Genomic DNA, 21,508 nt, shown 5'->3' with positions numbered 1-21,508 from the left:
ACTCTTGTGTGCATCTGCAGCTGTATATTTAGAGCCGGATGTAATACTTCTGGGCAGACAACAATATATTTACTTTAGTGCTAGATTACTGCCAGGATTAGACGTGTGGGCCATGTTTTTAGGAAATGCTGTTAGAATTCAGTGACATCTTCAGTGCATCTGCTGCCATCGAGGCATTACTGCTGTGTTGCTGCCTCTGGCAGGGGTCACAGCAGCAGGCTGGAACATTGTGTTTCCACCTCCGTGTCATAACCTCTCGAATGATATACTGGAAAGAAACTGAAAAAAATAATGAAAATATTAACTAAAATAAAATAACAGAGGGGCTGATGACTAGGTATATCTTCCTTGTAGTTGGGCATGTAGAGACAGTGAGCTTAGATGAGATAAAAAGAAAATGGGAGACCAGACAAGAATTTCAGAGGTGTGGTTTGTCTGGCACTGGCGTTTGTGGCTGAGCTTGTAACGCTCTGATATGCACTAGATACGCTCATAGGCAGTTGCACCTTTGAAAATACTATACTCTTTCTTCATCCCTAATCCTTGCATCACAGGAATGGCTCCAAATGTACAGTAAAGCCTTTGATCCTGTAGTTTGAGAGTGGTACTGACAGAAAATTATTAGGATTGGCTGCGGAGGTGTTAGGATGTGGGTCAAACTGAAACTTTATATCAGTACTTTGGATCTCAGTCTGATTTTTTTTTTTTTTTACTTTCCAAAGAACAAGAGTTGAGGTTTAAGTATTGAACTTAAATCTGAATCAGAGAAGCATATTCCTCAGTTGTTCTCTGAACTTTTGATTTGGATTAAGGGATCCAAAATGTTGGAGTATTTGGAAATAATCTGCTACGCTGTTTACAGTGTTGAATTTGGTTTTGGTTTCTGTTTTATTAATTTCCAGTAAGAGCTGGTAATTTGTTGCAAGAAAAAAGAACAGAATCTGATTTGGAATTCAAAGATCTATATTTTTAAATTACGTATTTTTCAGAAACAGAAAGCAAAAAGGTCCCTCTCAGCAGGATGCAGGCTAGAGAAAAAGGCAGAGGTTACTTATTATGCAAGCTTTGTGTTTCCTTTCTAATAATAATACTTCCCTAAAATGTCTTGATAACATCTAGTTGAAGCTTGCTGAGCACTTGGGCCTTTTTCAGAGGTTAACACGGATGCTGCACCTTATTTTAAGATGCTTTATATTTAACCTGTTTCTTTGTCTCTGGGGAAATAATTGATAAACAATCTCTATATTAAGGATTCTTCTATAAAAGATATCTGGGAAGATGTAGGTAAGAAAATGAAGCTAATTATTCTTGATGCTCAGCCCTTCATACTAATTCTGCTCTGGTTGTTTTGCTGGTAAGCCAGATTTTTCAACATAATAGTGCCATGAGGTTCTGTTAATGCTATAGGAACGTGTACCAAGGCAATTCCTTGGTCACATGTGAGCTGTGCAGCAGCACTGTCACACAGTGACGTGGTGGCATTTGTGGATTTTAATTACACAGGGGAGGGCAGGAACGCTTACCCGTTTTTTCCATTCCTGCTTTGGGTGAAGCTGATGCAAGCAGGAGTGGGCAAAACCCATGGTGTGTGTTCAGGTGTAGAGTTCAAACATATGTCTAATTTGGAAGCTTTTGTACTCTGCTAAAACCAAAATGCCACAGAGAGGAAGCGACTCGTGTTTTCATCAATGTTCAGAGTCCCCGTCATTCCACTCCGTGGTGGTTGTAAGTCTGTGGTGGTCTGAATCCAGATTTACCAGTAAATGCTCATGTACTTTGGTGGCATTGGCTTTCTTTTGGAAAATCTGTTCGCCCAACTTAACTTTGGGCAAATAGTTCACTGAAGACCATTCAGATTTCCTTGGTAGAAATTCCTTGGGCTAATAGCAGTACCTGGTTGTTGAGGTCAAAGCTCTGAATGGGTGCACTTTTCTTGCCCTTTCCTCCCATGAATGGAAAACTTAGTCCACAAAGTTGTGTTCGCAATATTTAAGGTTTTTTAGAAATGAGCCATTTCCTTTAGAGATAGTAAATAAATTAATACAATAATCTTGACAGAGGACAAGGATGTTGCTGCAGAATTGTGCACAGGAAAGCAGACTTGACAATGTCATTGAGCTTGAAAAACAAAACATAATTGTGAAGGGTGGGAGTGAAACTTGCAGCCATTGTGCTGACACAACCTGAAGGTCCAGCTTGCCTGAAAGGCTGGAATTATTTTAAAGCAGATTTTTGATATGAAACTGGAAGGGAGTTGGGGAGTCAACCTAGTCTAGTATGCAAAGCTGGGTTTTTGGGAGGGTGTTCTTTCGCTGACTGTGGAACTCTGAAGTCTATAACACATCTCTGTGTCGATAGATTGTGTGCTATACAATTTTTCCCAGCAGCATTGTGGCCATCTTTATGGTCTGAGAACATAAGTAAGGCCAAGTGAACAGGCAGAAGAAATCCAGAAAGCTGTCTGATTTTTCCTGCAGCCTGGGAAGCACCTGTATATTGCTTTTCACCTTCAGATGTGCATCACTTGCTGCTGGCCCTTTAAGTATCTGTTTTTTTTCAAAATTGCATCACCTAGAGACACATCTGGGTAATCTGGTGTGTGTGTTGTGTGAGCCCCTGCCTGGTCTCTCAAAAGAGTAGCAGGGAGGGCCTGTACCTCTGTTTCTTTGCCCACGTGTGAGCCCTGTATCAGAGCGTGCAGAGGAAACGAGCATGTCTTGTTGAGGGCTGAATCATCCTGTTGGAACAGAAAATACTATTGGAGGGCTAAGGTGGTTTGGTTTTCCAAAACACACTGTGAGAGAGAAGAGCAGTGCGTGATGCATTAAGATCTGACAAACAAGGCTTGTGTGGAAAGCCTCTTCAGAGCCCTGCGCATTGCAATACCTGGGGGAACTACTGCAATTCCTTGGAATTCTTCTCCAGCCTTTTGGGAGCCACCTAGATGAAAGGGTTTCCCAGTTTCACAGTGCTTGATTGCAGGGCTGCTCTCTGTTTTGCTTTTCAAAGTGTGTCTGTTAAGATGATGGCAGGGACACCTTTCTTGAAGAAGTGACTTGCTAGGCTAATAAATGTTGTAGTGAAACAAAAAGTTTGCTAGTTGGGTATGGCAGTTTCGTACCAGTCCATTCTACGTGAGCACAATGCCGTTATGATTTTAGCTAAATATTTATTTTTTTCAAAACAAAGAGAAAGTGTCACTTTCCTTTGCATAGTATCCTTTGCATTTTATCCTTTTGCATAGTAAGGGAGCTTACAAAGGTAATTTAGGTGCTAACTGGTGTTCTGTGTCCTCTCCATTATGCATTTCCCAGCCAACTGACACTTTTCTCAAATATTTACCCTGATATTTCACTGCAGTTGCCCTCCTTCTCCGTTCTCTCACCATCTCCCTTCCACGGAGGTATCACACATACTTCAGTCACCTCTGTTTAAACAGCAGCACTCCCTCCCAGCACAAACAGTCACACGTTAAACAATGAGGAAGACCAGCAGTGCAGGAGGTGCCGGGTGGGACCTGGAGTGCACAAGCACAGCTTTGGAAAGAGTTCCTGCTGAAGGGAAGGAAAGGACACCTTCTGTTAGTGTCATTCTGTAGTGCTGAGAGACACAGAGTCAAGAGGAAATCACTGCTGCAGACGTGAGAGCTGCATCTCACTTAACATTACCTAGAACTGTCCAAATTATTGCAGAAGGTAAGACAGGTGAAACAAAACACTGTCACTTTAACCACGTTCTCCCACCTCCTCCTGTAGCAGAAGTTGATTCCAAGTGGCTCTGACGCATCCTCAGGAGGTCCCTGTTGTTTTTTTTTTCCTAGTAACAGTGAGAGTTTAGTGATACTGTCATTAGCAGGATATCTATAGCTTTTCTGAAAGCTCTGCTATGTGTCCTTTCTTTTCTCTATGTACAGCAGAGAGCTGTGTTAATATTTTTCCTGGGAACTCAAGACCTGCTCATCTTTTCTCCAGAAAACATGAGATAAGAGCATTCCCTGTTGGGAATTCAGAAGAATAGTTGGTTTACTGCATTCCCGGTCCTGTACTTGCTCATCAGATTGAGGTTGGATGTGGTGTCCTGGGAATTGCAGGACTAAAAGTGCATTAAAAAGAAAAGGAAAAAAATTGTTAATGGAATCCTATTAATTTACTGAATTTAACTATTACAGTGTCTGAGTGTTTCACGGCTCAACAGGTGAAAGGTGTGGATATAAGTGGTGTTGGAGAATGCTTCTTTAAATGAAGAACAGAACTTAATATATAGCATATTTATGCTATGTTTAGTTTTGCAACAATTTAATTTCTTGTAAATAAATTGTAGTAAGAAACGAGCTGGTCCGTGTGCATTGAGGAGGTGGTGAGAACTGTCAGGATTGCAGAGTCCATGAGTCAAATTCGGTATTTCTGATGGGATATGGCATCAGCTTCTTACTAATTCAGTAATTTATACTTGTGTGGCCTTTCAGGTTCATACAGACGGGTGACAGAGGTGAATGTGTCGCTTCCCTTTTTGGCTTGTAGAACCCTAAAATTTTCCATGGGAGGAGCAGGTCCTTGCACAGCGGATGTGACCCTACTGAGAACAAATGTGGTTTCCTTCTTCACCTTTTGTTGACCTGATAGAGATAGTGAACAACAGGCCTTTGGGGATCTATAAACCAGAAGTAAAAACCACTGCAAGTGCAAGGATGATATGCAATAGGAACATGCTACTGCCAGTACCTAAACCAGCTCTAACACAACTGCAGGAGATCTCCTGTTTACAGTCAGTTTGGCCACCTTTCCAGTTATTCAACAGGCTGATTATTTTCCAGGTGCCACCTTTGTATTTGAAACGAGCTGATGATCTTTCATTCCCAGCACTCAGGGCTGCCCCTGGTTGAAATAGTCATTAAAGGGTGACATTTCAGTCTAGCATACATTGTGTCTGCTTGGTCTGAAATCCTTACACCCAACCCTTTCTCCTCTCTCTGGTTTAGCAGCACTTGATACATTTCATGGAGTGTGACACAGCTGATTTGTTGAAAGGCAATTGAAAACAGAGAGCAGCCTTGAACAAGGATGCGGTTTTGTTTTCTGTCACATCATCGTTGCTATGGTGACTTAGCGAAGATCTGTTTAGCACTCACTAGGTATATCATGTTCTGGGCAAAAGTTAGGGATTTTTCAATATTCCTCAAGCAGTTGTTTTACAGAAGTAGGTGTGTGTCTAGTCTTCTGCAGTAAGTCCCTAGTTCTCTTATTGCTTATTGATGCTTCTGTGAGGAGGTGTGTACTCGCTGTATTTTGGCTGCTGCTGTCCCTGCCTCGCTGAAGTAATTTCAAGGAAGGTGGATAAGTAACACACCCAGCTCATCAAGGAGTATTTCTTCCCCAGGAAGTGCATGGAGTGCAGTGGTAGATGCAAATGGATGGAGAGCATGAGGCCTGCTAAGGAGCGGTCGTTCTTATGAATCGGTCACGCAGTTTTGGAGGAGGAGGAGAAGGAGAAGGAGGATGCTTTTGGAGCTGATTCACGTAGTTGGAGTCAGGAAGTCTGAGCTCTTTTCCCACGTCTCTCAGGCTTCTCATGTCACCTAAGGCATGATCAAGAGCATGGAGCAGCTGCAACCTTAACTGAGATTTTATAGGTTGGTAAGTGTGGGATAGTAATTCTGCTCTTTGAGTTCCATACATTCATTGGGAGGGTCTGAAGGCTGCAGCTTGTGCTTGGAGAATTGCTGCTGCAACTAGAGATGCTCCAACCAGAGATGCTTCACCTGTGGCAGGGGAGTCAAGCCAGTGTCTGTGGAAGTCTCACTGTGTCTGGGTGGTTGTGTCAAACACCCCCTTCCTGCTCCCCGTTGTGGCCTGGGAGCCACGTTCCTACCTGTGGGCAATGGTCTGGCAGATTTGGTCACCACCTCGTTGGCAGGCTGTGGTCAGACTCTAGCTCTGCACTGGGGCAGCTGCACCTTGCAGCATGTCCTCATCCCTGTCAGCAGAGGTCTGAAAGCAGGAAACAGGGTTTCTTATATCGGCTTGACCTCAGAGAGAGCATTTTGGGCATCAGCACTGCAATCAATTTATTGTTCAGTACTACTGGAAGTGTCAGTGGAATTCTTTGTTATACTAAGCTGGCCAGAGAGAAAGGGTTGATTTCTTACAGGCTGCTTAGACAGGGTCATCTTGATAATGGGCATCTTCAGAAAGTCTTCAAGATGTGTGTGTTATTTTACTCCCAGAAATTCAAACAAACAAACCTTCAGAAGTGCTCCTTCACCTGGGTTTGAAAATGAAAGAGAAGAATGTCCTCATTTAAAAAGAAAGTTATATGAATTGCAGCTAAATAATACAGTTTTCCTGCTTATTTGACTCTCCTGTCATGGTACATATCCCATAATATGACCTTATTTTCCCTTTTTCTTAATAATGAACTTCCGTGCTTTTAACTTATTTCATATCTGAATTAATATGAAGTTCTTCCCTCTCTTAAAATGCTGGACATTTTAAGCTCATATATCTTAATGTTGGGACCACTTTTTCTTGTCAGCTCTTTGATGGACAGTTTTGGCCTGTCCCTTTGCTATACCTTGACACAACTGATACTTGAGCCCCACTGCAGATTGGAAGGTTTTTTTCCTGCACAGTATGGGGTAAATTGTTTCTCACTGGCAACTCTTACATTTTTATCAGTTTTGTAAGGTTAACTAATGCAACAGCCTCCAGTCTTGGTTGTCTTAAATATTTAGAGGAAAGAAAGAGGTTTATGCACATTTTTGCTGCTGAGCTTGATTTAGTTGAAATTCTGTTGAGTTTCTGACTTAGTTTCCCACCTGGTACAAATCAGTGAAGTTCCACTGATGTATTTTGGATGACCAGCTCTGTGGAAGATTAAATCCTGTCATTTACTGAACCTGAGCTACTTTGTTCAGTGGCTGCTGTATTTTGGTGTAGAGAAATAGGTGTTATATTTCTACTGTCTTTTATCTAGGAAGACAGGAGTGTGTGTGTACATTTATACACATGTGGGTGTTTATACACACAGTCACCCACACACAAAGAAATGTGGTAGGAAACCCCCTCCCTCTTTTTCTTGTCATCACTACTGCACTAGGACACCCTAGACGTTGGCTGCCATGGATGGGGAGAGCCTCACTGAAGATTTGTGTCCAAATTTGTTTCCACGTACCAAAAAGCCCCAAAACCAAACAACCAGACCCCGCCAACCATCACTCCCCAACTTGGAGACACTTAGGAACAAAGCAACTCCAAGCAGAAATAATTTAGATTCACCTCATGAGGAGACCCTTCCCCACGGGTCCCTGGGTTAAGCTCCTACACAGAGCAGGTGAAATCTTTTCTTATGGTCCCAATATATGAAACCACCTCCTGAGAAGTGTGATGGACTAGGAGACAGTGTTGTTCCAAGAAGGCTCAGAAATTCCTTTGTGCAGTTTTGGGGGCAGAGTTGGGTGTTTCCCCACTGTTAGTCTTTTTGTCTGTTTTCTTACCATGTTAATCTCTGTGAGATTAAAGTTGACTTTAAACTCTTTCAAGTCATTATGACAAGTGAGCATGGCAGTACATTCTTCCATATCAAGAAAAAGACAAATTGCACTGCGCTGTATATTATGCCATAGTACTACTAATTGCTGAACTTGATAAATGGCTTCTGATAGGTTATGTAGTTAATGAACAAAGATGTTAATTGCCCTTATCTGAAATAGCTGCATTTGCAGGGACGTTCTCTGGAGCCATGGATGTCTTCTAGCAGAGATTTATTTCAAATCATCCATTGTTTTCAGCAGTTTCAGAGTCCATTACCCTTCAGTGTGCCAGTGGAATAGTCTCCACCCCCATCAAAGTTTTGAGAGCAATCACCTCTTCCTACATGTTATTCAGCAGGTCTGAATTTTATTTGGATGTAGAAAACTTATATATAGTTGAGATGCTCAGCATTCTGGGCTACAGCAGGAGTGTGGCTCATTCTTAAAAGTATCCAAGAGAGAAATAAGTACCTGACAGTGGAAGAGCAAGGGTCTGGAATAGCCCCATTTCCCCCCACCATCTGGAGTATTTAATTGGGAAAATCATTCTTTGTTGTTGTTGTGTTGGTGGGAGCTGTCAGTCTAAATATGTTTTAATGCAAATAACTATCTCTGTTTGTAGAATTCATCTTTTCCAGACGCTTTCTTTGGAAAATATGCAGCTGAAGCTTTAGTACATTATTATATGAGTAAGTGCATACAAGCCTCGTATTAACAATGGACGTCATGTTTATTCTTTCCCTTTTAGAATTTCCCATGGAAACAAGTGGGCAGATTTTTGCATTATTGAGTAGTTTGCTGCTGCCGACTTTTCCCAGAAACAAGAAGAGAAAACTAGTCTTGTGCGGGAGCCTACATGTTCTTCCAGTTTTGGGAGCACTGGATCCCCCTAGGATTTGATTTGTAGTAGGTTTTGGTGTGTGGCTATTCTGGTGCAAAGTTGTTTCAAAGCTGTATGATAAATAAATCTTTATGGAATTGAAAAAAACCCCAAAGTTCTCACTGAGGTTAAAACATACCTGATTTCCCAATGGAGAAGATGAATGTTTCATTAGAGGGCTAAAGGCTAATGTGAAGAGAAAAGTATTTCCTTGACTTGGGGTTTTTGTTTGTTGAAATAAATTGCATTTTCACTTATGAGTCTTTTAAAGTTTTTCAGAATGTGTTCAACAGCAAACAGCCAGAAGTTCAAACTGTAACTGTAAATCTGTAAGCTGACACTTGTAGATTCTCTGGCCAAAGTTTCCTAAGTCAGGATTAATTTTGTAGAGTGAAGGAGAAAAGTCCATTATCTTGCTTCGTTTGATACATTTCTGACTTTGCCAAGAAATATAAATCTCCTTTCAAAAATGACAGCTATAAAAATAAGAGTTACTATTTTCTTAAATAAAGGCATTTTCAACTGAACTTGATGTATTGCTGCTCAAAGATGCTGTGGCTTTAGACTATCTCATACCAATAATAAGACTGAAGTATTCAGGTCCTCAGCTCCCCCTTCCCCATGATGTGCTGCCCCTAAGTTATATTAACATAGTATTTTCTGTTTCATGTTAGAAACAGGGTTAAAGGAGCTAAAAAGTAATCTGGCAAAAGCTGGATGTGTTCCCTGCTCTGCCTGACGCCACAGCCAGACAAATATTTGTACGGGCAGAGACAAAGTGGGTGGATGGAGGTGGGAATGCTGCTTAAGACTAGTATTGATGCCACATGCTTCGTGGTGACCCACTGAGGATCTGTCTTGTTTTAGGTATTTTCAAATCTCTGAATCCACATTTCTGGTCTTGTGTTGTTCTAGTTTGAATTTCCCATGGAGTGACCTGGGGGTGAGGATGCAGCTTCTGGGGGTGGGTGCAAACAAGACCAGCTGCAACATGAGAAGGTGCAACACTTGCACTGCTTATTTATCAACCACAATGATTCACTGTGATTGACATTTACATACCTGAATGTCAAAATAACCTGTGTTTTAAGAGGAACCAGTGACTCAGGCTGTGGTTTTACCCCAGGCCATTTCCTGGTAAATGGCTGAACTGTGCTTGGTCTTGAGAAAACACAAGTGGGGAACACGGCTCCGTCCTCGTGTCTGTGTGTGCGGAGAGATTAGGGAAAGGACACCTTTGTGTGGGGCTGACCTTCACCTCATGAGTGCCGTGGTCTCTGTGAGGAGCACCACAGCCTTGTGAGCTCTGGGAATCCTCAGATCTGATGACAGCTCTGTTTCAGTGCTTCCTCAGAGCATTTCTGCTCAGCCCTGATGTGGGAGCATGGTCTTCAGTGTTTGACAGCACCTAGAAACACAATTTCAAGGAACCCTAAATAGTGATAAATCACTTTGCAACCAAAAAAGTGTAGAGCAAAACAGGTGAAGCTGCCTATGGTTGGTGTTTTCAGAACTGAAAATATTTCACTTCTTAGAACATTGGTGGTTTTAGTGAAGCAGGAAAAATGCATGTTGCTTACAGGGATCAAAGTATATCTGGGCTACTCATTTTTTGAGTAAGATAGCAAACAACTGTAGTGAAGCTCTGTGTGCAGTATGGCTGGATAGAGTGTATGGAAATGGGATCATATAATGCTGTATAAACTACCTCATTGGCATAGCTGTCATTGGGAGAGATTAACCATCTGTGTAATTCCATGTTATGGTTTAGGTAGTCTTCCCATCCTTTGCAAACTGAAGAACTCTGTGTTCCTCCATTTTCCATAAGGAAAAGGACTGTCCTGTGAGAAGAGGTGTGGCCATACTTTTGTATGGCTACAGAGCTGTGGTTGAACTGGATCAGTTGTCTTTAATGCTGTTTAAGTGGATGGGTTAAGGTAGAGAGGAGGCTTCTCTTGGGAACAGATTCTGTGAGAATTCTTCAAATCCTCTTTGAAGTTAATGGAGGGTATTAAGGGCAGCGAGCACCTTCTTAAAAGAGAAATTTAAATTGCTTTGATTCATTTCACTTTATATTTGCATCAACTGGTCCTGGATTTCTCCCTTCTCCAGTCTTCCCGAGCATGTTTTTGATAACTTTGCCCCCCTGAGCATACTAGATTTTATGTTGGCTGTTTTGATATTTTTCCCTGAGTGTTGTAATGCTGATTACTGAAGGATCTTGGGCCTTTGGCTTCCTGTGAGAATGAGATAATTACCCTCCAGTAGGCAACGCTTGACGTACAGTATCAGCATTAAGCCACTGGGATTCCAGTCACTAGTGTAGAACAATATTGTGGGTAAATGAATAAGCAGAAGTTTATCATACTTCCTGCATAACAAGGTTTTCGTTAAAGAGACAGTGAAAATTGTTTTCACCCAGGGCTGGTATGAAACGAACGCCGCCGCAAGAGCCGTTACTGAGACAGATATTGAGGTTGAGTTCTGTGCCTCGCTGGGTTATTCTTGCTGAAAAGGCAACTGAATTCTTGTAGCAGCAAAGGTGGATGACAGGGCTGTCACCACGTTTTTGGCGGATGACGTTCATGGGCTTATGAACATGTATGAAGTGTATAACTTCAAAGGACGGTTCCCAGATGCACCACCTACTTAACTTATGGAAGAATGTTGGTACCAATTAGAAGTAGAGACGTTCCAAATGCAATTTGCTTATTTCACACTCGCCCCCAGGAATCCTGTGTTGTGATTTTAGGAGCTGGCCCCGTTTGACCCTGAAATAGATGTGGTTTCTCCCTTGTCTTCTTTATTTCAAGGCTGTCAGTTAAAAATATCTTATATATTGGGCGCGATGGGAGTAAGTTTGAGAAGCTGAAGTTATATGTAAAGCAGAAATAGTGAGAAAATAATTCATAAATGTAATGAGCTCTATTCTCTAGCAAGACATGCTCAAGCCAGTGGTTTATTCATGAGGTGGGGTTAATTTTTTTCATTTGAAAATAGTTTCTCAACCATAGCAATACTGATCAATTTGCTTATGCTATAACAAAGTGAAGTAAATGATATCTTTGAGGATCTCTGTTAAATACTCAGCTACTTTAAAAATTCCTTGCATAAAGTACAGTGTATGTACACATACTCAATAGATACACAGCTATAGATCTGTGTACTAACTTACATTTAGGACATAATTTTACATGTGCTTGCATAGATACACTTATATTTCAGCTTATCTCAGAGATAATTGTGCTTCTGCAATGCCTAAGAATTACAGGGATACTAATAAGGAGTTTGTTTTCTTGCAACTATCAGTTTATGTTGTACGTGTAATTGCAAAACTCAGTTGCTTATTTATGTTTTAATTGTGGCTTCCACTTTAAACTGGGCATCAGCACACAGTGCAGGAAACCAGGAGTTACATATAGGCCGAGATGAGTAGGTTGGTTGCTCTGCTTTGCTTGAGTCTAAAACCTGAGGGCTGGATCTTTGGAGCCCCAAGAATGTAGGAGTCTAGATCTTGACTATGTGCTTGATCAGACGTGCAGCTGGGGAGAAGAACAAGAATGTGTGGAGTAAAACTACCTTGCTGTAGTACAGTGCTGTGTGATTGAGATGGTTCTTCATACTTTGAGAGCATGTTCATGGCCAGACTCCTCCATAGCTCAATTCAACTTGAAATTAGATTCCATTGATTTTTGGGTCCGGGACAAATTTTGCTTTCCAATTAGATTTTGCAGATATTTTCAACACCAAGAGAAATTTTTATAGTGCTGTTCTTACTTTGAAATTGTGAAACCTCTGGTGACTAAGTAAACTTTTCTTTTTTTCCCCCCCCTTCTCCTTTCTTTTCTTGCAGCCAACTGGGTACATGGAAAACTCCATTTCCTACAGTGCTATTGAAGATGTTCAACTGCTCTCCTGGGAGAATGCCCCTAAGTACTGTTTACAGCTCACGATCCCGGGGGGTACTGTCTTACTGCAGGTACAGTAAACACAGAATTACAACTTTCTTTCTCTCTTACTATAAATCTCCTTTAACTTCTGTTTCCTATGCGTGAAATCTTAATTAGATGGACTCAGAAAAGGCAGAGAACTCAGTACTGTCAAATTATCTAACCACCAGAAAATTTGCTCAGCATGATAGCTCTGAAGCTCTTTGTGTTGTTCAACAGCGAGAATGGAAATTTTGGGCCACAGTGATTAAATCTTGTGGCTGATTTTATGCAGCAAAATAGTGCTCTGTGGAAAGGCACATTGATGGAGACCTGGAACAATTGTATTTTTACATATAGTCCTATTCCTGCATGGCCAAAGTTACAAATGTCATCCTTCAGTTCATATAGGAAACCCAAAACTTGCACTGGAACTGATAGATATATCTATTTTTAAAATATATTTAATCTCCATGGAAAGATTTCAGTGTATTTGTATGGATATCTATATATGTTACTTCTCTAAGTGTTGTTTTCAAACAGAAGACACTCTGTTTACATGATTCCAGATTTCTCCATCCACTTATGAGGCTTTATAGGCCTTCTTAGGTCACTGCAAGTTTTAATGACAGAAAAGCACTCCACTGAACTTTGGAAATACTTTAGAGTAAGTAGGAAAAGCAACTCAAAACCCAGCCACATGGCCCCCAAAGAACTTTGAAAGGTCATAACTTAAAAAGAGTGACTTGGCTTCAACTTAACTCTTACGTGGTTCTCTCTCATATTTCTCAATGTCATTTCAAAGATAGTTTGTTATCTGTTACCCTTTGGGATTTTAATTTTTCAGTTACACAATAGTCATGGCTGCATAAGTATCTGTATTTCATGCAAGTAGCACTGTAGACAGACTGGGTGAGCAATTTCTGCAGAAAATTTGAACAAAAAAGATCAATTTAAACTGTGGATAACTCATAAAAAAATTAAAAAATTTTTTTTTCTTAAAAAAATATGAGCAACTTGAAATGAGTAATCATAATAAGGCCTGTGCATTTGGGTTTGTACACACACACACTTTAACTGTCCCACTTTTACAGAAAATATAGTCCAGCATATAAAAAGATGGGAATATATGGAGTGATACACTTTGATGACTATGTCTACTGGATCATTTGTCCAAGAGGCTCATGGCACACATTGCACTGATCCATGGTGCACGGGCCAGCATTTCATTATTTGGTGGTGCTGGATTGTTTGCTGAAGCCCCTGGAGGGCCACAAACAGGTGACACCCCCTGTGTCCAGGGAGGGTTTTGTTGAAGCTCTTCTGGAATGGCTCTGCCTGCAGATCCAGAGAAAAATAACCCAAGTGGTATCATTCCATAACCCAAGGCAGGGTGCCAAGCTGATCTGTTTTCCAAACCGTAGACTTCTGTAGGGATGTGAACAGCAAAATGGACTCTGAGCTGGGAAGTCAGTGTGACTAACACCAGGCTGGGCTAATATTAGGTCCAGCTCAGCCCAGCTCTGCTTTGCCTGCATTTCAGACAGGCTGATGTGCCTGGCCCTGCACGGAGCTGTTCAGCAGAATCCCAGAGAACACAGTCCTTGACTTTAGGCCTTCACAGGGTGCCTGTGCTTGGCATTTGGGATAGTTTTGGAATGTCGTAAAAATATCACAAGGTTTTGATGAGTTTTGACATGGCAAATGTGCTTTCACTCTGAAATGGCTGGAGATGTACGTGGAAACATTCATGGCCACATCCTTTGTGGAGTGTATTTCTGGAGCTCCCTTTCCTGTGGTGTAATCCTGGGGGTTGTAGCCCTGTCAAAGGGGGCTGCAGCCATTCCCTCTTTCTGATCTGAAAGTGGTGCAGTTAAGTAAGTTTGGGGTGACCTGAGAACATCAACTTTGTGGACTCTCTTAGTGCATAGGTGGGATTTGTGTGTCTTTTCTCATGTCCTTGAAGTGCAGGCACGTGTCCCATTGCACATGGAGCATATGGAAGTGCCTCTGCTCAGTGAATTTCTGTGGCTCAGAATGACTTACTGATTTTAGATGTTACTGTAGGGAATTTGAATTTCAAACAGGCTGCTGCAAGTCCACCAACATCCTCATTCTGTGGTTTGAAAAACCTCCAATGTACATGACATCAGGGAGGGCAGGGAGACAAGCCATGGCTTCCCATCAGCTAGATTAGGGTCGTCATTATTGATGAAATCTTCCTTGCCTAATCTGTTAATTGAATTAATTAGACAGAAAATAATTTATGAAGTTGATTCTTTTTCCTGTGATAATTTTAAGTCTGTTTTTTTTTTCCTTAATGGTGCTAGCCTTTATGTCTGTATCTGTTTGAATAGATGGAATAGTTACACCTGCCTTTCCAAATTCTGTTTCTAAGTCTTTATTCTGTAGTTTATGGCAGCTGCCTTTATGGGACTGCTTATTGGGAAACGAGATAAAGCTTGAACCCACAGCTCCCTGCTGAGTTGAAAGGAAATTGGTAGGGTGGACAGACTGTCATCTGCAGCAGCCTGCCATTTGATTTTGTAGAAAAACAAACCCAAAAAACAACCAACAAGCCAAACACAAAAATAATTGGGTTTGTGAAAAAGTGACATCTTAGCATGGATACTTTGGTATTTTCTACAAAAAGACTGATGTCTTTATGTAACCTCATAGGAACTGATAAAGAAGTGGAGTGAGCTGGACTTCTGTTTGTTGCTGACTGGCTGAGCAGACAGGATCAGGTTACATTAGAACTATGGGAATTTCAACATAATTGAAAATACAAACTTTAAAAATGTTTTCAGTATGACTTGGTCCTTGGTACTGTTTCGGTTCATCAAATGTGGTCAGATCAGAGGGAGTATAAAATTAGATTTCCCTTATACAGTTGTAATGCATGTTCACCAACCCAAAACAGTTCTCAAAGTTATGTTTAGTCTGCTCAAGAAATCAAGATGCAAAAACTGAATCTATCAAGTAGTTGAGTTCGGTAGAAATTCTCTAGAATACGCGATAAAGAGCAGAGGTGTCCCAAAAGACCCATTCACTGAGGAGCTGGGAAATGGAGGTGCTGAGAGAGCAGCCCTTGCACAGTTCAGCTATTTCTGAGAGACTTCCATACTTCTACGGGAAATTATGGCTTCCAGTTTTTTATAAAATCATTCTGCCTTGCTAATCTGAGCAACATCATGTTCTGATGTCATGTCCAGCTCTAGTATCAGGAAGTGTATGATAGTGGAACAAGTCAAACTAGTCCAAAACATGTTCCCCACTACTGTTTATTCTGAAGTGCACTTTTGGTAAAATTTGTATTTTTTTTTTTCCCCCCAAAGATTTAATGTAAATTAGGTGTATGTGTATGTGTGTGCGTGTGTGAATAATGTTTAAATGTCTTGTGTACCCCAAATTATTTCATATTTCTGATTAATATAAATTTTATATTATGATCTGTGTTTTTGCCCATGCTGCATTGCAAATTCTTTAATAGCATGGGATATTATTGGCATGATTTGACATAAAAAGAAGCATTTTAGTACTTCTGAATCACACGTTTTTCCCAATTTTTCATTTTAAGAAAAGCTTAAGATTCAACTTCTGCTTCACTGCAGGCAGCATGGATTTATGACAGGCTGGTCCTACTTGACTAACCTGATCTTCTGTGACAAGGTGACCTGCTTAGTGGATGAGGGAAAGGCTGTGAAGGTTTATATTGGCTATTAGGAAAAATTTCTTCACCGAGAGTGTTGTCAAGGCACAGACTACCCAGGGAGGTGATCGAGGTATTTAAAAGACCTGTAGATGTGGCACTTGGGAACATGGTTTAGAGGTGGGCTTGGCAGTGCTGGGCTAATGGTTGGGCTTGATCTTAGAGATCTTTTCTAACCTAAACAATCCTATGATTGTGTGAGAAATGCCCCACGAGAGTCCTAGTCCGTGTTCAAGTGCTCGTCCCCTCTCTGCTGTCACCAGGGTCTATTTGTGGCTCATTACTGCACGGTAATGAGTCAGAGAGGGAAGAGTGCCATCACCCTTCCTTACATCATCCTGATGCACTCCCATAGCAATACTGACCCATCCCAACCTATTTTAGCACATGACACCTGACAAGCAGGGCCGGAGGTGATGCAGCTCCTTTCAGGAAATGGGATCCTGATAACAGGACGTGTCTACCTGGGTTTCACAGGAAGACTTGGTTCTCAGGCAGCAAACAGCTTAATCCACTCTAGGTTCACGTTGAAAAGTCATCTCCATATATGATATGTTTCCCACTCAGTGTCTGTTGCATGAGTACAACTGTCTTAGCACAGGCACATTTTACCAGCCAGCATTTGGGGATTCTCATTGTTCCCTGTGGGAGTCCTGGACAGTCAGGTTTCTGAGGATCATGGACTGTCAGTTTTTTAGATACGCCGGGGGCTTATGTTTTCTTTCCTCCTGCCAAATGATGTGGTCCCTAGGTCCTTTTTTGTGAGGAGCAATCAGCTCTCACAGATTTTCTTTCTTTCCTGCAGCTGGGGTAGCAGGTGTGAAAGAAGGTGTTGCTGAAGCTGGCTCATAGGCCATAAGCTCTTCAGGCCAGGAAATGGGAGCTAAATTTAGCATTTGATGAAGTGTGAGCTCTTTAGTATCAGTAATAGCTGGGCCTCCTTGAGCTGGGCTAGACTTTTGCTCTTCTGCTTTCCCTTTGTAAAGCACAGGGTGTGATTATGGTATTGTGTGGATGATTATGAGGAGGATGCTGCCACTGATAGTGAAATAACTGGAATAACCTTTTGAGAGAGATTGAAAAAAAACCCTCTTACAGTATAATTTCATGAGCTGCTTAGCACCAAATGTAGGAAGAGTCCCAGGAAAAAGGCTTTGGTATTTGAGTCATGACAGCACTGTCTGCTTTCCCGTGGTGTCCTTTCAGCCTTAAAGCCACCACCTCCATGCCTATCGCTCGTGTTGTTTTATTCATTTCTTGGCAATCGAGTGTAGTCAGAAGGAAAAACAAACAGAACAGGAAGCCTTGACAAGCACAACAGTCACACGTTTCAGCTCGGTGCTTGAACACGCTGTTTGTGCCAGGGAGTCCCCACGATAAGTGTTTCCACTGGGTTTTTAGTAACATTTTATTTTAGTCTCCTTGGAGAACCTGGCTTTTGTTTGAAGTGCCAGGCCGGCCAGAACTGCCGGTGTGGAGAGGTCATGCAAGGACCGGAGTCCAGCAGAGACAGGGAATATTTTAAGGAGGAAAACAGCATTTCTAACAATTACCAGCAACTCTCTCTGTACCCTGGGTTAAGCCAGAAGAGTGGCAGGTTTCACTTGAAGGCTTGCCCGAGTCCTGGAGGTGCAACACTGGATTTGCATCAGCAGTGTAAAGGTTTTGTACAGTCTGCATGAGGCAGTGTGTGCGTGCCATGGGGCTTGGCTTCCTGCAGCCCTGGGCCGCTCTGCTCCGCTGATAATAAACTGGTGCACAGAATCCTGCAGCATTTTATGAGTCCCAGTAATGAATATCAGCTGGAAAAAAGCATAACAAAACCCCATCCTGCTGACCACAAAGCAAGCAAGGGAGAGAGAGGGAATCACAGAATAGACCCATGAAGAGTCAAAACCAGAATCTGGATCAATAAGTCCCACTTATTGCCACACCTTTTTGGATGGCAAAATCCCCTGGAAGGGTATGCGGGAAGGACGCTCCTGCAAGGAGAAACTTGGGAACGTTTTGCTGCGTTGACAAGCCTGTTCTTGTATTCTTCTGAACAACACACATGCCAGTAACAAGGGGTGCTGTGGTGATAACTTACTGTTAAAGGAATGGGAAAGGTCTTCCCCGTCATTTCTGGTTTCTTGCAGAGTTTCAAGTGTTCTGTTTCTCAGCAGCACACAGGTTCCTAGGTTGTCTCCTCCTTGCCTGGGTGAAAATTACTGCAGGGGCTGTAATGCTGCCATGAAACAAGTGTTCAGTTTCCTATTTTTGTGAGCAAAAAGAAAATCTGCTTTTAAAATGTTCACTGCTTTTTAATAAAAATGCGTGTTCCTACCCACTGACTAAGAAATGAGGCAGTTTGGGTGCAGGGAAAATACTTCTCTTTTTGAGCAGAGGTGTAAATTTACTCATGTTGACCAAAGCTTTGCATATGCAGGCATTTAATCTCTAGCACAGTTTTCCTGTGAGCATTTTAAAGCTGATGAGATTAATCCTGTGAGTAAAGTTTGTACTGCTGGTGATTCCAGGTGGCTTTTCCTCTCTGACTGAACATTTACACCCCAAAAATGAGAGTATAAAATCCTTCAGAACACAGTTCCAGCATCAGTTAATCTTAAAAAAAATACTGCCAACAGTAGGCTTTCTTAAAGTAGATATTCTTCCTCATTGGAATAGTAAATAAGCTACAAGTAGTTTGAATCTTCTTGTGCCTTTAAGAGTTTTACTCCCACATTTTCCTGTTTTTTAAGTATTTTTCTGCTATGTTGTGGTTGTGCAAAACCAACATGAGACCTTGATTGTGCAAGAAGCTCAGTTGGACTGTGTGCCACCCAGAACCCTGTTAAAGTCACTGCATTTGAGAACAAAATTCTTAGCAGAATTGGGGCCTTAACTTATAGAACACACAGGGGGCCTAAACTATTATTTTACATAGATAATTTAAAAAAAAAATCCATTGTACTCCAGTTCTATCTCATTTACTATTTATGACAATAGCAGGCAAAACATTTCCAGGTTGAAGCTTTTTTAAGTTGGAAAGGTGTGAGATGAGTGGTACAGGACTGGACCAGCTGCGTGGGCAAGGCTGAGAGTAAGGAAAACTTTCCCTGTGCGGTCAGAATGCCTAAGGAAAGCCTGGTTTAAAGTCTTTTGTGTCTCATTTTCTCCTTTTTATTGTACCCTAGAGCTGCATAAATATAGTAGGTGATGCCCACAGCTGGAGTAAAAAAACCTAGGTGTCAGTTCTCAGGATATACATGAATTCAGTGTAGAAGAGCTGGGCTCCATCAGTGCACAGCAGATGAACCTGTAAATGAGTATGTGCAGCCCCATAAATGAGTTGTAGTTCCCTCCACTGCTTTACACTTCGGTGCTCATTGCTCCAAACTTCAGGAGTGTTCTGCCCAGTAACCCAGGTGCTTGAGTAGGTCAGTGCATGCAGAGTTGGCCATCAGCTGGACAGCTGAGCACCCCCAAGAGCCTGGGGGCTCTTCTGTCGTCCTGGCATGCTGTGAGCTCACTGTTCTTTTGGTAAGAAAGAAATATTCCCTGTAGTCCTTTCTCAGTGTAAGCCTGAAAATGAGGAGGGAGGACCAAGGGACCCAAGAGGGAGCTCCTTGTTGTCCTTTGCAGAAGATCCAGTGTTTCCTGCATATTGCTGCGGTTTTGCAGCTTGCTGGAAGGCGGAAGGGTGCATTGGGAGGATAGTCCCTGCTCCCTGGGAGAAGTGGGGGATGCTGGTGTCAGACAGCTCCCTCCAGATAACAGTGGTTGGGTTAAAGCACTCAGTCCATCCGTGTTGAACACGGTGGAAGGAGTGCTGGTGAAATGGTCACTGACTTTCCAAGTTCCTCTTACCATTGAGTCCTGACCATTAACGGAAGTGTGGGGATTCCCTTAAGGTTTGGTTTTTCATTTTCTGTTCCCTTTTTCTCCTGTATTTTCATTTTCCTTGGCCTTGAATGACAGCCTGAGCTCTGAGTGTTTCTAATTTTAGAGTGGTTCAGAGTCCTAACTTGGATCCAGGTGCAAGTTTGCTTGATCACTTCTCTATACTAATACAACAGTTAATACAAATGCTGGCAGTGCTTAGTCCCGCACTTGGAACCCGGTCACTTTGCTAATTTTACTTTTAAAATCGTTTTCATGTATTGCTGCCATCAAGTTATACAAGTCTTTCCTTTGCCAGTTTTGCTTTTGTGTCTTACAGCGTTCTTCATTTCTGTTCTTCTCCAGTATTTGCAATCCACTTGTGTCTCCTGCTCTGCATGATGCTGTTGACCTCATTAACAGTTAAGGCTGCAGTTGGTTGCACAAGCTACCTACACATAATATTTTCTAATTATTTGCAGTGGTCTTACAATCTGTAGCTACTGACGTCCCTGAAGCAGGAGAATAATTAACACTTCTCAACAGTCCCCATTTTGGGCTTCAGTATTTGCTCTTACTTTCAACTTCAGTGTCAGACCAGTCCAGGGACTGAATCAGGTTGACATTTTGCCTCTTTGAGTGAAGTGCTTCATCCCCCTAGAATATGTTGGGTTTTATAAATGTAAATAACAGTATCTTAGTTTGCATAGCTCCTATAAACTCAATCTGCCTAGTTTTTTTAAAGAAGTAATGGATGTGTACCTTGCAATATTATTGGTGCTATTGCTTGGTATACAGCAAGCCTACAAAAACTTTCAGTTTGACTTATTCTTTAAAGGGTTTGATGCAGCAACTGAAGAGGAGGTTTTTTTGTTCTCCTTCATGAACCAGTTTTGTCCTTTAAAAGAAAAAAAAAAGGAAAAAGAAAAAAGTTTCAATTTGAAATTGAATCCTTTGAAGAAGTCGGGTGGGGTTTTAAAGCATTTTATCTTAGATAAGAAATATCTAAGCATATTTACTTCATGCTTTTTTAATTATGTTAAAAATGTTCTTCCAGCTTTTGGTGGCAAATTATTTTTGACCTTTTTATTATATTAAAATACACTACAAAGTATATTGAATTGAAATTCAATTCCATAACATATATAAGTAAAAAGTCTATCTTGTGTTATAATGCACACATATACATAAAATACTGTGTAAATAACAGAAAGAAAAACATTAAATATTGACTGACTGAAATGTCCTGAAGATCTGCACTCTAAATGGTTTTATAGTTTCTCATTGCATGCAAAGAAAACAAAAAAAAAAAGAAAAGGAAGTTGTTTTATGTTTCCATTTGTAGCAGTTTCATCTTCTGATATATCAGCATTATTCTTGAAATGGAAAGTTTTCGATAAACTCTGTGGTCAGCCAAGATTATTTATGATATATTTGTTCCTGCTTTATTGCCCTGACATCTACTGCAGGAGCAATTGATTCTCATTAATATATAAATAAATAATATGCGATACATATATAAAAGGACATTACTCCATTTAATTCAGAGTAATCAGTCCAAATTTATGTCACCAAGCCATCAGTATCTGACCTTGAGA

General features: G+C 41.3%; 1 protein-coding gene across 1 annotated transcript in view; it reads left to right on the top strand.

Annotated features, from left to right (window-relative positions):
- Positions 1 to 21,508, top strand: part of CMIP (c-Maf inducing protein) — a 132,905-nt gene that overhangs the window by 58,308 nt on the left and 53,089 nt on the right. The window contains exon 2 of the mRNA XM_027685012.1: positions 12,262 to 12,387. Coding sequence (XP_027540813.1) covers positions 12,262 to 12,387 — 126 coding nt within the window. The remainder of the gene's footprint in view (positions 1 to 12,261; positions 12,388 to 21,508) is intronic.

The sequence above is a fragment of the Neopelma chrysocephalum genome, unplaced genomic scaffold (assembly GCF_003984885.1).
Source record: "Neopelma chrysocephalum unplaced genomic scaffold, ASM398488v2 Primary Assembly neopelma1_68, whole genome shotgun sequence".
NCBI lineage: Eukaryota > Metazoa > Chordata > Aves > Passeriformes > Pipridae > Neopelma > Neopelma chrysocephalum.
This window is presented reverse-complemented; position numbering and strand designations above follow the sequence as displayed.